The sequence below is a fragment of the Rana temporaria genome, chromosome 9, assembly GCF_905171775.1.
Source record: "Rana temporaria chromosome 9, aRanTem1.1, whole genome shotgun sequence".
Lineage (NCBI taxonomy): Eukaryota > Metazoa > Chordata > Amphibia > Anura > Ranidae > Rana > Rana temporaria.
Window position 1 is genome coordinate 31,442,057 of NC_053497.1, and position 14,434 is coordinate 31,456,490.

The window sequence follows — 14,434 nt, forward strand, 5'->3', positions numbered from 1 at the left end:
AAAAATAATAATCTGAAAAAGATAAAAATTAAAAATTATACATAATAATAACTTATTATTATTATTATTATTATTATTATAATAAAATTTGCCGTGGTATATTATATTAATTATATGTATTGTATTATGTTTTTTTTATTATTCCTGTATTATTTGGAACTATGCAAAGAAAGAACTTATATATTTTAAAAAATATGCTATGCAATACGATGCTATCACAAAAAAAAAAAAAAAAAAAATCATACCATAAGAAAATGTTGGAGCACTAAAAAAAAAATTGAAACAGGGGTCTAAGCCCAGGTTCACGCAGACTGCGGGAATGAAATTGCGTGAGTTCAGCTGGACATTCCCGCATGTCGGTTCCCGACTTCTGGGGGCGATTTCAGGGACATCTGTGCAGGTTTCTTTTTTTCCAAATTTTCCTATTTTTTTTTTTCTCTGTAATGCATTTTTTTTTTTTAAATCAAGAAAAAGGTTTATTGAAGCAAAATAATCAAACAATACATTAGGATACATATACATACAGTATTATTACATTCAGGAGAGTTATGTGCCAATTTAAGGGAAGGATAGGTAATATTTGTGCAATTATGAGTACTTGAGCCATATCAAACATGGGAGGAGCTTACGCCCCCATAACAGCGGTCAAGATAAGCCAAGTTCTACCTCCACTGCGGATATAATATTGTTCAATTTGCTTCCAGTCCGGCTATCCTGTAATACCCTAGGCTCTGATTACAGTGATTATTCAACCTACCCAACCATAGCACAATGAATTACATTTATATTTGCAACAAGCACATGGATCCATAAACCACATCCTGATTCAGACTCACCCGCCCCACACTCTGCTCCAAAAATCAAAAACTATTAGAACGGTATTCATCCCACATCTTGCCAGCCCATCTCCACTCATCTCCTGCCTCTTTATCCCTGTAATAGCCTTTCCATGATCAATTGCGTTGGTCCCAGGCCCGGTATATCCAACCAGGGTTGCCATAGTGAGTAGAATTTCTTAAGAGCATTTCTATGTTGGTACGTGACTTTTTCCCTTATCAACAGGTTATTTACCAGCTTTACCCATTGACTCTCTGAAGGCACTCGGGGAGTGATCCAATATCTGGCGATGGCCTTGCGCGCAACATACAGTAGTCTAAGTACAGCTGTATGACCACTGGGGGACAGCGAGGGTATCTCGAGGCCACCCAGTAGACACACCACCTGGTCATGGGGCAGCGGAAAGCCATACGCCTGGGATATAGTATCAGTAACATATTTCCAGTATCGGAAAAGTTTTGGACACTTCCACATCATGTGCAGTAAGTCTCCCTCCTGCACATTACATTTTGGGCATATTGGGGAGTCCCGTATGCCCCATTTATGTAGACGAGTGGGTGTTCTATATACTCTATGGAGAGAAATAGATGAGAAAGTCTGTGTTGCGCCGATACCGAGACCAGTGGGGCAGAGGTCAAGCACAGCTCCCATGTATCCCCGTCAATGGGACCTAGGTCGGATACCCACCCCTTCCTACATGGTAATGCTGATGCATCATGAGTAACATTAAGCAGTCTGGAGTATACTAGAGAAATCATACCCTTTTTGTTTTTATTGAAAAGCACATCATTATGAAGGGGGTGTCTCACTAACGAGATTGGGGAGAGCCTGATTTCTCTCTGAGCTGCATGTCTTAGTTGTAAATATTTATAGAACTGGGTTCTGTCCAGGCCATACTCTTCCTGCAGGTTAACAAAAGACTTGAGGGTTGGGCCACTAAACAGTTGTGTAATATAGTGTATACCTGCATTTACCCAGGGCCTGAAGCCTGATAGTTTAAAAAGTTCCCTGTAATAGGAGTTTTTCCAAATGGGAGTAAAGGGGCATACCCCCCTGACATTGAGACTGGAACGAACATATTTCCACAGCGTATTCAATAGCACCACTGTAGGTATAGTCTGGAGCAATGATCCCGACGGGAGTAGTATGGCTCGTATTGGGTCTCCGAGATCCACCTCCCCCCAGTCTCCCAGATGCTGAATTTGTGATGCTATGAAGTAGTAGCGGGCATGAGGGACAGCTAAACCACCTTGGTCCTTGGCTAGTTGTAGTGTGGTAAGTTTTATACGTGCCACCTTGCCGCCCCAAATTAAGTCTCTGAACTGGGCATCTATCTGCGCAAACCATCTGTGAGGGATCCAAATCGGGGTATTATGAAAGACATACAGGAGCTGAGGGGCCCACACCATTTTAATAAGGTTCGCCCTGCCTGTAACTGATAGGGGAAGTTTTTTCCAGGACGCACATTTCTGTCTGAATTTATGCAACAATGGTGCCAGGTTCAAAGAGAGATATTGGGAAGGGTCAGGCGTAACCAGAATTCCCAAGTACTTAAACTAATTTACTACCACTATATCCCTGGCACAGTCAGGGAGTCTGTCTGTCAGGGGGTCTAGGGGCATAAGCACTGATTTGTTCCAGTTAATGCTGAAGCCTGATAGTTCGCCGAAGTCTGCGATCAAGGTCATCGCATTCCTCAACGACTCCTGGGTGTCTCCCAAGTACAGCAGTGTATCATCTGCAAATAGAGAGATGACATCCCGCCCTGCACCCCTGATGAAGCCTGTAATGTTGGGTGAAGCTCTCATATGTATTGCCAGGGGCTCTAGGGCTAGGGCAAACAGCAGGGGCGACAAGGGGCACCCCTGCCGCGTGCCCCGGAAGAGCCTGAAAGAGTCAGAGACCTCCCCATTAATTCTCATTCTTGCAGTCAGGGAGCTATACAGTAGTTGCACCCATTTTAGGAAGGATGGTCCAACCCCAAATCTACGCAGAGTCTCCCAAAGATACGGCCATTCAACACTATCAAATGCCTTGGCCGCATCTAGAGAGAATATAGCTCTATTGCCTGGATTGTCCACCGGCACCTGTATGTTTAGGAATAGTCTACGCAGATTTTGTGCTGTGGACCTCGTAGGGATGAAACCCGACTGATCCCTATGTATTACTTGATGAATACATTTGGAGAGTCTGGTGGCCAGAATTCTGGCCAGCAATTTAATGTCAAATGTCAAGAGAGAGATCGGTCTATAGGAGTCTGGGGAGAGAGGATCCTTCCCAGGCTTCAACAGAACCACAACCAGGGCCTCATTCATAGATGGGGGTAATACTCCAGTTTCGAAGGCTGTATTATAAACTTTTAATAGAATGGGGATAAGCTGATCAGAGTATCTACAATAAACCTCAGAGGGAAGACCGTCAGCTCCTGGCGCTCGCCCATTATGTGCCTGCGCCAGTGCCTCCAGAAGTTCCTCACTAGTAAGGGGGGCATTAAGCATGGCCACGTCCGACCCAGGAAGTTTTGGTAACTGATATTTATCCAAAAAAGAGTGCAACTGTTCACTAGTGGGACTGACCTTAGATGAGTAAACGTTTTGGAAAAATTCTTGAAAGCAGTTTATAATGGAACGTGTGGAGTGGCATAGTGCCCCCCCCCGCATCCGCTACCACCGCGATATGAGAAGGGGGCTGCTGTGATCTAGCCAGAATCGCCAGCATATGACCTGTATTTTCACCCTCCTCAAAATGTCTCTGTTGTAAAAAGAACCTTTTGTTTTCAGCAAGTTGAAACGAGAGGTCTTTAAGCATGGTATGGGAGGCCATCCACTTTCTTTTCAAATTATCGTTAGATGGGTCTGCCACATAGTCTGCCTCAGAACTGCAAGCTTCCTCCAACACACGTGTCTCCCATTCCTTAGTGCCCGTTTTGACTTGGTTAATAATTCTGATAAATTGGCCTCTCATAAAGGCTTTAGCCGCATCCCACACCACCTGGATTTCCGCCGTACCTAAGTTATCCCCAAAGAATTCCCTAAGTAGCGTCGGGATTGGGTCTGGTTCTGGAATGAAAACGGAGAATGATCGGAGGTGTGTCTCGGGTGATATACAGAGTTCCGTACCAATGGTAATAATAGACCATTACCGAAACCCATATCTATCCTTGACAGACCCCCCCCGGAAGCTGACCTGCATGAATAAACTCTAGAGTCAGGGTTATGCATTCTCCAGACATCAAACAGGCCCAGTTCCTCAATTAACCGGGCAAAAGGTGTGGGACCCTTTTTATCCTGCCCCCCATGTCCCGCACCAGTCTTAAGTTTGTCCTTCTCATGTTCCATTAGGTTATTAAAGTCCTCTAGGGCTAGGACTGGAATACCGGGAAGACAGGTCACAAATTCAGCCAGCATTTTCAATACATTAGATGAGAACGGTGGGGGGATATACACTCCCGCTAACACACATTTAACCCCATAAAGGGAGCAATATAAAAAGATGTACCTGCCCTCGGGATCTATCTTAGCATTCATAAGTGTGTACTGGGTGCCACTACGGATCAGGATACTCACTCCCCTCGAGTATACCGTATGGGTAGAATGGTATTGGTGGCAAAATTGCCTAGTCGCCAGTTTCGGGGTAGAACCCGGGGGGAGATGAGTCTCCTGTAAACAAATCACCTCAGCGCCCAGTCTCTTAATAGTGCGCAGTACCTCAAGGCGTTTAACCGGGCTATTCAGGCCTCGGACATTCCAAGACAGACACCTAGTTATATTAGACATGCTACCGGAATCTTAGTATTAGCAGGAGAATACAATCTTATCACGTATAAGTAAGAATTGTCTAGAACAGCATTTTTAACCATTTTGGAAGTTAGAGGCATATCGCAGGCTATAAGCATAACACCGTTCTGGGACCCATGTCTACTACAGTAAGGGATCCCTGTTTCATAATCACGTGGGCTATAGGCTAGGGAGAGCATAGAAAAAGATAATAAAAAAAACGAAAAAAGCAACAAAAAAGTGTATAGAACAGTTTCCAGTGAGCAGGGCGTGGTGGGATCATCACTCTTTAGTACCATATATAAAGTAGCCAACATGGCTAACGTAATTCTGCCACGGGGTATGTTAGGGCTGGAAACAACCCTATTGGGGGCAACAGTGGAAGCGCACCACAGTGTCTTAAAGCTTCTCAACAGCAAAACTCTGGGCCTTAGTAACCAAAGTGAACTAGAACCGCCTTGCAAAGGCAACTTGGAGAGTGAGCATATAATATGCTGGGTTATCAGATTAAACGATTTCAGTCCGCCGGTCGTCTACCCCTTGCCTCTTTGATTGATTGCTCTTTACGATCTAGCCAATGTGCTGCAGTGGCAGGGGAATCAAAAAATTGGACTGCTCCAAAAACCTCTACCCGAAGGCGGGCCGGATACAACATGGCGTACTTCAGATCAAGGTCTCTTAGACGGCGTTTCACATCCAGGAACTTGCTCCTTTTCTTCTGTAACTCAGCAGAAAAGTCCGGGAATAGAGAGACTTTAGTATTATCAATCTTAAGTGCTGTCGGATTAATTCTGGCATTGTATAACGTGGCATCCCTGTCCCGGTAATGCAGGAATTTAAACAGGAATGGTCTTGGCGGTGCTCCCGGCTGAGGGGGCCTGGATGGCACCCTGTGTGCCCGTTCAACAGAAAACATAGGGGAGAATGCTTCCCTTCCAAAAGTTGCGATCAGCCACTTCTCAATGAACTCCACAGGATTCTTTCCTTCCATTTTCTCAGGCAGGCCTATAGCCCTTACGTTATTTCTTCTCATCCTGTTCTCTAATTCCTCCAAACGAGAAGAGTGTTGGTCTATTAAATGGTTATTGTAAGCAAGGTCCCTCTGCATAGGCCCCATGTCATCCTCAATGGTGCTCACCCTTTCCTCTAATGCAGAGGTTCTTTCTCTCATTTTTTGGGCATCCTGTCTGAGAAATGAGATTTCTGACTTCATCCCTTTTACTTCCGTTGTCAGTACTGCCAGGGATACATTACATGAAGTGACTGCAGTAAATATGTCCCTCAGCGTGGGTTCACCCTCTATGGTGGGACTCTCTGGGCCCTGCGTCTTAGCTGGGGCCTGCTCTGGAGTACTCACTGTGTCCCATAGTAGGCCGGCCTGCACCGAGTCTTCCAGGGGTACTGTGTCATCCGCTTCGGATCCTCCGCTCGGTGAGTCCTCCGGTGTGCTGGAGGAAGCTGTAGGCTGTTTCAGCAGCGGCTTAGAGAACAACTTTTCGGCTGCCTCGCGGTGCTTCTCCCTCGCTGTGCGGCCTGTGTACGCGCCATTTTGGACCATGAGCTCTGCTGGCTTGTTCACCAGCTGCCGTTTGCCGGACGACATCGCGGGACCAGGACACCAGGAAAGGTATGTACGTGTTCCCCGAGCAATAAGGAATCCTCCGGTGTGGCTGTGGGTAAGTACAGATTTCTTCCGCAGGATGATTAGGAGGATTTTCGGCGGAGCTCACTTCAGACACGTCCGGCTACATCCGCTGCCTGGCCACGCCCCCTCTGTAATGCATTTTTGATGCATTCTTGTAAATTGTTGATGCGTTTTGCTGCATTCCAGTACAGTTCTGTGCAGAAAAAATGCAGCATGTTCTACTTTTGTTTTCTGCGCAGGAACTGACCGCACTGGTGTGAACTAAGCCATTGGAACCCATATAATCTACTGTCCATGCATTTTTCGATGCAGAAACAAAAATGCATTGGACTGCACCTGGTGTGAACCATCCCTCAACCTTTTCCAACTTTTTCAATCTGCAAGACCCCTTTCACACTGAGTTTTTCAGGTGGTACAGCGCTAAAAATAGCGCTGCTATACCGCCTGAAAAACTCCTGGAGAGAAAAAAAATCTCCTGCAAGCAGCATCTTTGGAGCGGTGAGAAGAGCGGCGTGTATACCGCTCCTTTCCATTTAAAATAATGGGAAACCGCTGCAATACCGCCCCCAATGCACCTCTGCAGATATTTATTTATCGGCCGCTAGCGGGGGTTAATACCGCACCGCTAGCGGCCGAATCCCGCCTGTATATCGCCTATATATTTAACGGCGCTATACCGCCACCGCGGCTCCCGCCCTAGTGTGAAAGAGGCCTAACTGAGAAACGTTTAAGGGAAATTGACTCTTTAATCTTCCATTGTTCTATTACTTATTTACAAACTCTTCATATATTTTTAGGATCAAAATTAGAATCAAAATTGTATGAAGGCCAACGGATCGAGATCCATAAATGTTACAATATTAACAGGAAGTCGGACAGAGGGATAAAGGAGGATTATGACTATGACGTGGCTCTTGTACAGCTGAGCGAGAAAGTGGAATTCAGCAAAACTGCCAGGTAGGGTGGGCTCTGTGATTACCCCCATGGCACTTGTAGGACAACACCTAGGACAGTAGGGTTGGGGGCATCAAGCCCTAAAATGTACAATAAGTGATACTCCGGACATTTGTGTTTAAAACTTAAAGGGGTTGTAAAGACAAAAATATTTTCCTCTTAAAGTCTGACAGTAGCTGATAAAGTAAAAAGTAATGTTTTGCATTATAACTAGTTTGATACCTGTTGAAATCGAGGTGTTTTATTCACTTCGGTCACTCCTGAATCGTTATTCTCACTGACTTCCTGGTTTGCGGTGCGCATTCATTCTTGCTACATCACGGACTAATGGGAACTACAGTTCCCATTAGGCTTAGCCTCCATGCCTGTGAGGAATAAGAGAGCATCTTCATGCAGGGCTGTAGTCATAGGGAGGGGGTGAGCACATTCTGCTTTCCACCATGCAAAACGGCTCAGATGCTGGTGGAAAGCAAGAAGAGGAGAGACAGGAAATGGCATTTTCATACCTGGATTACTGTATTTTGGAGGTCAAAAAGGAAAAACGAGGTAAGTGATACGACTTTCAGAGGCGACTCCGACACGACTTGAACATGAACCAAGGGCGATCTGGGGCGATTTACAACACAACTTGAAGTCGTCTCCAGGACAGGAGACTTTCCAGTGGCCAATAAAACAACAGTCAGCTCTGGGAGAGGGAGGGGGAGGGAGGGAGGGAGGGAGAGGTTTGCCTGAGGAATGTATGTTATCTTCCTGGAAAGTAGCTTCAGATAAGACAGTGATCCGACTTCTGAGGCGATTTCCATTGAAATCAATGGGTACAAATCGCCTACAAGTCGGATTGAAGTAGTACAGGAACCTTTTCTGAAGTCGGATCGCCTTGAGTTGTGTGTATTAACACCGCTCCCATTCACTTCCATTGTTTTTCTCTACAGCGCGACTTGGGACGACTTGAGGCGACATGAAGTCGGATCGCAAGTCGCCCCAGTGTGAACCGGCTCTTAGTGTTCCTTTAATTCCAGGCAAACAGCTAAAACACACTATGGGGTAGATTCACGTAGGGAGCGCGTATTTGTGTGCGGGCGTAACGTATCCTATTTACGCTACGCCTCTGCAACTTTGCCAGGCAAGTGCAGTATTCACAAAGCAAAGTTGCGGCGGCATAGCGTAAATAGGCCGGCGTAAGCCCGCCTAATTCAAATGTGGAAGATGTGGGCGTGTTTTATGTTAATTTATTGTGACCCCGCGTAAATTACGCTTTTTCCGAACGGCGCATGCGCCGTCCGTGAAAGTATCCCAGTGCGCATGCTCCAAATTAACCCGCAAAAAGCCAAGGCTTTCGACGTGAATGTAAATAACGCACAGCCCTATTCGCGAACGACTTACGCAAACAACGTAATCGACGGAAAATTCTACGCGGTCCCGACGAAGCAGGGGTAACTTTACGCCGGAAAAAGCCTTACGTAAACGACGTATCTGTACTGCGACGTCCGGGTGTACGTTCGTGAATAGGCGTATCTAGCTGATTTACATATTCTAGGCGTAAATCAGCGTACACGCCCCTAGCGGCCAGTGTAAATATTCAGTTAAGATACGACGGCGTAGGAGACTTACGCTGGTCGTATCTTAGAGAAATTCTGGCGTATCTGATTCTTTGAATCAGGCGCATAGATACGACGCCTCACACTCAGAGATACGACGGAGTATCTGGAGATACACCGTCGTATCTCCTACCTGAATCTGGCCCTATATTGTCAAAAGTATTGGGACACCCGCCTTTACACACAAACTTTAATGGCATCCCAGTCTTAGTCCGTAGGGTTCAATATTGAGTTGCCCCCCCCCCCCCTTTGCAGTTATAACAGCTCCAACGTTTCTTGGAAGACTGTCCACGAGTGTCTATGGGAATGTTTGACCATTCTTCCAGAAGCACAAAATCAGAAGGCCCGGCTCGCAGTCTCTGCTCTATTTCATCCCAAAGGCGTTCTATCGAGTTGAGGTGCAGGCCAATCAAGTTCCTCCACCCCAAACTTGCTCACCCATGTCTTTATGGACCTTGCTTTGTGTATTGGTGTGCAGTCATGTTGGAACAGGAAGGGGCCGTCCCCAAACTCTTCCCATAAAGTTGGGAGCATGAAATTGTCCAAAATGTCTTGGCATGCTGATGCCTTAAGAGTTCCCTTCACTGGAACTAAGGGGCCAAGCCCAACCCCTGAAAAAACAACCCCACACCATAATCCCCCCTCCACCAAACGATTTGGACCAGTGCACAAAGCAAGGCACGCATGCCCCAGAAAACAAAATCACGTACAGGTACGTGATTTGGCGCTGAAGTACTAGGGTTGCCACCTCATCCCTTTAAACCCAAACACATATGAATTACACAGGTTCTGAGGCTAATTGAATGCAGATAAGGCACCAAGTGAGTTTAATTACCACCTTAATCAGCAACAGAATGTGTGTAATTAATATGTGTTCGGGTTTAAAGGGATGAGGTGTCAACCCTACACAGGGTGTAGGGTCGTCCGGAAGGGGTTAATCAGACGTGTTTAGAGGAGCTTGACAGCTTTGATTTGGTCAGTTGCCTTTGTCCCCCGGGATATTACATCCTGTATTGTTCCTAATGTCTGAATTGACTTTCTTCCATTTCAGGCCTATCTGCATCCCGTGTACGGAGCCAGCCAACCGCGCCATGAAACAGCCCAGCACCGCTAACTGCAACGAACACCGTAATGTGTGCTCTGTATTTGTCTGTCACTTTAACTCCTGGGGCTTTTTTTTATAGGAAACCGATATCAAATGTGTCAGCTGCCAGTGCTCTACTCTACTTTTCAGTTGTTAATTTCCTGGCTGTTACAGTGCCTTGAAAAAGTATTCATACCCCTTGAAATTTTCCACATTTTGTCATGTTACAACCAAAAATGTAAATGTATTTTATTGGGATTTTATGTGATAGACCAACACAAAGTGGCACATAATTGTGAAGTAGAAGGAAAATTATAAATGGTTTTCAGATTTTTTTTTTACAAATAAATATGTGAAAAGTGTGGCGTGCGTTTGTATTCAGCCCCCTTTACTCTGATACCCCTATCGAAAAACTGGTTAAAACAATTGCCTGGTGAAGTCACCAACTGGTAAATAAAGTCCACCTGTGTGTAATTTAATCTCAGTATAAATACAGCTGGTCTGCGAAGCCCTCAGAGGTTTGTTAGAGAACCAGCAGCATCATGAAGACCAAGGAACACACCAGACAGGTCAGGGATAAAGTTGTGAAGATGTTTAAAGCAGGATTAGGTTATAAAAAAAATATCCCAAGCTTTGAACATCTCACCGAGCTCTGTTCAATCCATCATCTGAAAATGGAAAGAGTATGGCACAACTGCAAACCTACCAAGACATGGCCGTCTACCTAAACTGACCAGGCCGGGCAAGGAGAGCATTCATCAGAGAAGCAGCCAAGAGGCCCATGGTAACTCTGGAGGAGCTGCAGAGATCCACAGCTCAGGGGGGAGAATCTGTCCACAGGACAACTATTAGTTGTGCTCTCCACAGGACAACTATTAGTTGTGCACTCCAAAAATCTGGTCTTTATGGAAGAGTGACAAGAAGAAATCCATTGTTGAAAGAAAGCCATAAGAAGTCCTGTTTGCAGTTTGTGAGAAGCCATGTGGGGGACACAGCAAACATGTGGAAGAAGGTGGCTCTGGTCAGATAAGCCCAAACTTGAATTCTTGGGCCTAAAAGCAAAATGCTATGTTTTGCGGAAAACTAACACTGCACATCACCCTGAACACACCATCCCCACTGTGAAACATGGTGGTGGCAGCATCATGTTGTGGGAATGTTCTTCTTCAGCAGGGACAGGGAAGCTGGTCAGAGTTGATGGGAAGATGGATGGAGCCAAATTCAGGGCAATCTTAGAAGAAAACCTATTAGAGTTTGCAAAAGACTTGAGACTGGGGGGAGGATCACCTTCCAGCAGGACAAGGACCCTAAACATACAGCCAGAGCCACAATGGAATGGTTTGGATCAAAGCATATTCATGTGTTAGAATGGCCCAGTCAAAGTCCAGACCTAAATCACATTGAGAATCTGTGACAAGACTTGATAATTGCTGATCACAGACGCTCTCCATCCAATCTGACAGAACTTCAGCTGTTTTACAAAGAAGAAGAATGGGCAGAAATTTCCCTCTCTAGATGTGCAAAGCTGGTAGAGACATCCCCAAAAAGACTTGCAGCTCTAATTGCAGAGAAAGGAGGTTCTACAAAGTATTGACTCCGGGGGGCGCAATACAAATGTACCCCCCACTTTTCACATGTTTATTTGTAAAAAATTCTAAAAATCATTTATCATTTTCCTGCCACTTCACGATTATGTGTCACTCTGTGTTGGTCTCTCACATAAAATCCCAATAAAAAATACAATTATGTTTTTGGTTGTAACATGACAAAATGGGGAAAATTTCAAGGGGGTATGAATACTTTTTCAAGGCACTGTACATTAATCCACAGGCTTCAATCACGAGTTTCATTGTTGATCCGTAAAAAAAAAAAAAAAAAAAAAATCAGAAGTTCTGTCTTCACAGTGCACATTGCACTTGCTGCATTTATGTGCCAAATTACACAGTCCTAGAGACAGACAGCCAGGCAGCTAGCAATTTTAGAAAAAGATCGGCGATAGCAGCAATGGTGTTTCTCTAAAAACAGGTTCCCTTGAGCCCTGGTTCACACTGGGTACGATTTGGAACGATTTGAGATGCGATTTGACATGTCAAATCGCATCTCAAATCGGTGGCAATTGTCGGCAATGGCACTGTCCTAATCAGTGCGACGCCGCATCTGCGATTTCAAAAAGTAGTTCCTGTACTACTTTTTGCGATTTCGGGCCGCGATTTACATTAAATTGCGGCTGAAATCGCGGCAAAATCGCAGCCGCAAAATCGCGGTAAAATTCGCGATTTTACCGCGATTTTGCGACTGCGATTTTGGCACGATTTTGAATTCGCAGCAGTGTGAACCTAGGCTTAAAGCTGAACTTCAGAAAGGTAAATGCACAGATGAAATGACTTGCCAAATGATTTTTATTTCTGTCCATCCAGACTTGACACTTGCGCTGTTCTGCCACACAGCACAGCCCTGTTTTTTTCTGCTGCAGTTACCGCTTACAGCAGGGGTAGGCAACCTGGGGCCCTCCAGCTGTTGTGGAACTATATTTCCCATGAGGCATTCCAAGGCTGGCAGTTACAATTACTCCCAGAGGCATGATGGGACTTGTAGTTCTGCAACAGCTAGACGGCCCCAGGTTGCCTACCCCAGACTTACAGGTATTGTCCCTTCTCCGCCCTATGGCCTGCTTCATACAGGCTTCAGCTAGTATAAGAGAAGTGTGAGCAGCTTGCTTTAGCAAAGCATTTGCAGAGCTTTCAGCTGAAGCTTCAACCACTTCAGCTCCGGAAGATTTACCCCCTTCAAGACTAGACCATTTTTTGTGATACGGCACTGTTATTTTAGCTGACAATTGCGCTGCCGTGCAACAGTGTACACAATGATCACCTCTGAGTTTTGTACTTTTTTGCACTATAAAAAAAAAAAAAAACAATTTTGAAAAAGAAATAAAACAAAAAACAATGGGCCAGATTCACAGTCAGCGGCGTAAATGTAGGCAGGCGTAGCGTATCGTAGTTACGCTACGCCGCCGCAACTTACAGAGGCAAGTGCTGTATTCACAAAGCACTTGCGTCTAAAGTTACGGCGGCGTATCGTAATTTTGCCGGCGTAAGCGCGCCTAAATCAAATGAGGAACAGGGGGGCGTGTTTTATGTAAACTAATCATGACCCCACGTAAATGACACTTTTTTCGAACGGCGCATTCGCGCTCATGCTCAGTATCACGTCGAATTTTCTAATTAAATTACGCCCGCTCAATGCCTAGTCGACGTGAACGTAACTTACGTCCAGCCCCATTCACGGACGACTTACGCAAACGACGTAAAACACGACGCTGTTCCGACGTTTCCGACGTCCATACCTAACATGACTTACCCCTGCTTTATGAGGGGTAACTTTACGCCGGCGTATGTCTTACGTAAACGACGTATCTTGCTACGCCGGGCGCACGTACGTTCGTGAATCGGCGTATCTTGCTCATTAGCATATTCGATGCGGAAATCTACGGATACGCCACCTAGCGGCCAGCGTAAATATGCACCCTAAGATACGACGGTGTAAGAGACTTACGCCGCTCGTATCTTAGCCAAATTTATGCGTAACTGATTCTAAGAATCAGCCGCATAGATACGACGGCTCTCATTCGGACTTACGACGGCGTACATGGCGCTACGCCGTCGTAAGTCCTTTGAGAATCTGGGCCAATATTTTTACTTTCTGCTATAAAACACATCCAATTTACAAAAATCTTCATAAATTTAGGCCAATATGTATTCTGGTACAAATTTTTGGTAAAACAAAAAAAAAAATCCCAATAAGCGTATATTGATTGGTTTGCGCAAAAGTTATAGCGACTATAAACTTTGGGAATTTTTTTATTTATTTACTAGTAATGGTGGCGATCAGCGACTTATAGCAGGACTGCGATATTGCGGCAGACATTCGGACACAAACTGACTCTTTTTGGGGACCCGTGGCACTAATACAGTGATTAGTGCAAATAAATATGCACTGTCACTGTACTAATGACACTGGCTGGAAAGGGTTTAACAGGGACGATCAAAGGGTTAACTGCATGCCTAACCAGTGTTTTACCACAGTGTGGGAGATGCTTCTACTAGGGGAAGACATGGATCCTTGTCCCTGCTTTTCAGACACAGGATCCATGCTTTCCCTCCTGTCAGAATGGCGATCTGCCTTGTTCACATAGGCAGACCGCCGTTCTGTGTCTCGGCAGGATGATCGGTGGGTACTGCTTTGCGTCACATACTAGCACATTATGAAAGACTTACCTTACAATTAAGCCCTCCAGCGGCGTGCCGTCACTGCTGATGGGGCTTTCATCGTCACCCAGTCTTCCGGGTTTCCGGGCTTCAGTACTTTGACTGGCCGAGGCGCGATGACTTAACTCCAGCACATGTGCGCAGGAGTTAAAGCGAGGGTTCACCCTAAAATTTTTTTTTTTTTCTAACATGCCATCTAGCATACTAGCGCGAGCTACAGTATGCCTTTATTTTATTTTTTTTCCCCGTACTCACTGTTTAATCCCGTAGTC

General features: G+C 45.4%; 1 protein-coding gene across 2 annotated transcripts in view; it reads left to right on the plus strand.

Moving 5' to 3' along the window:
• Positions 1 to 14,434, plus strand: part of LOC120913253 (complement C2-like) — a 127,621-nt gene that overhangs the window by 78,703 nt on the left and 34,484 nt on the right. The window contains exons 13-14 of one of the 2 annotated variants that reach the window (XM_040323074.1): positions 7,056 to 7,215; positions 9,862 to 9,938. In XM_040323074.1, coding sequence (XP_040179008.1) covers positions 7,056 to 7,215; positions 9,862 to 9,938 — 237 coding nt within the window. The remainder of the gene's footprint in view (positions 1 to 7,055; positions 7,216 to 9,861; positions 9,939 to 14,434) is intronic. The other variant, XM_040323076.1, reaches the window with a different exon arrangement.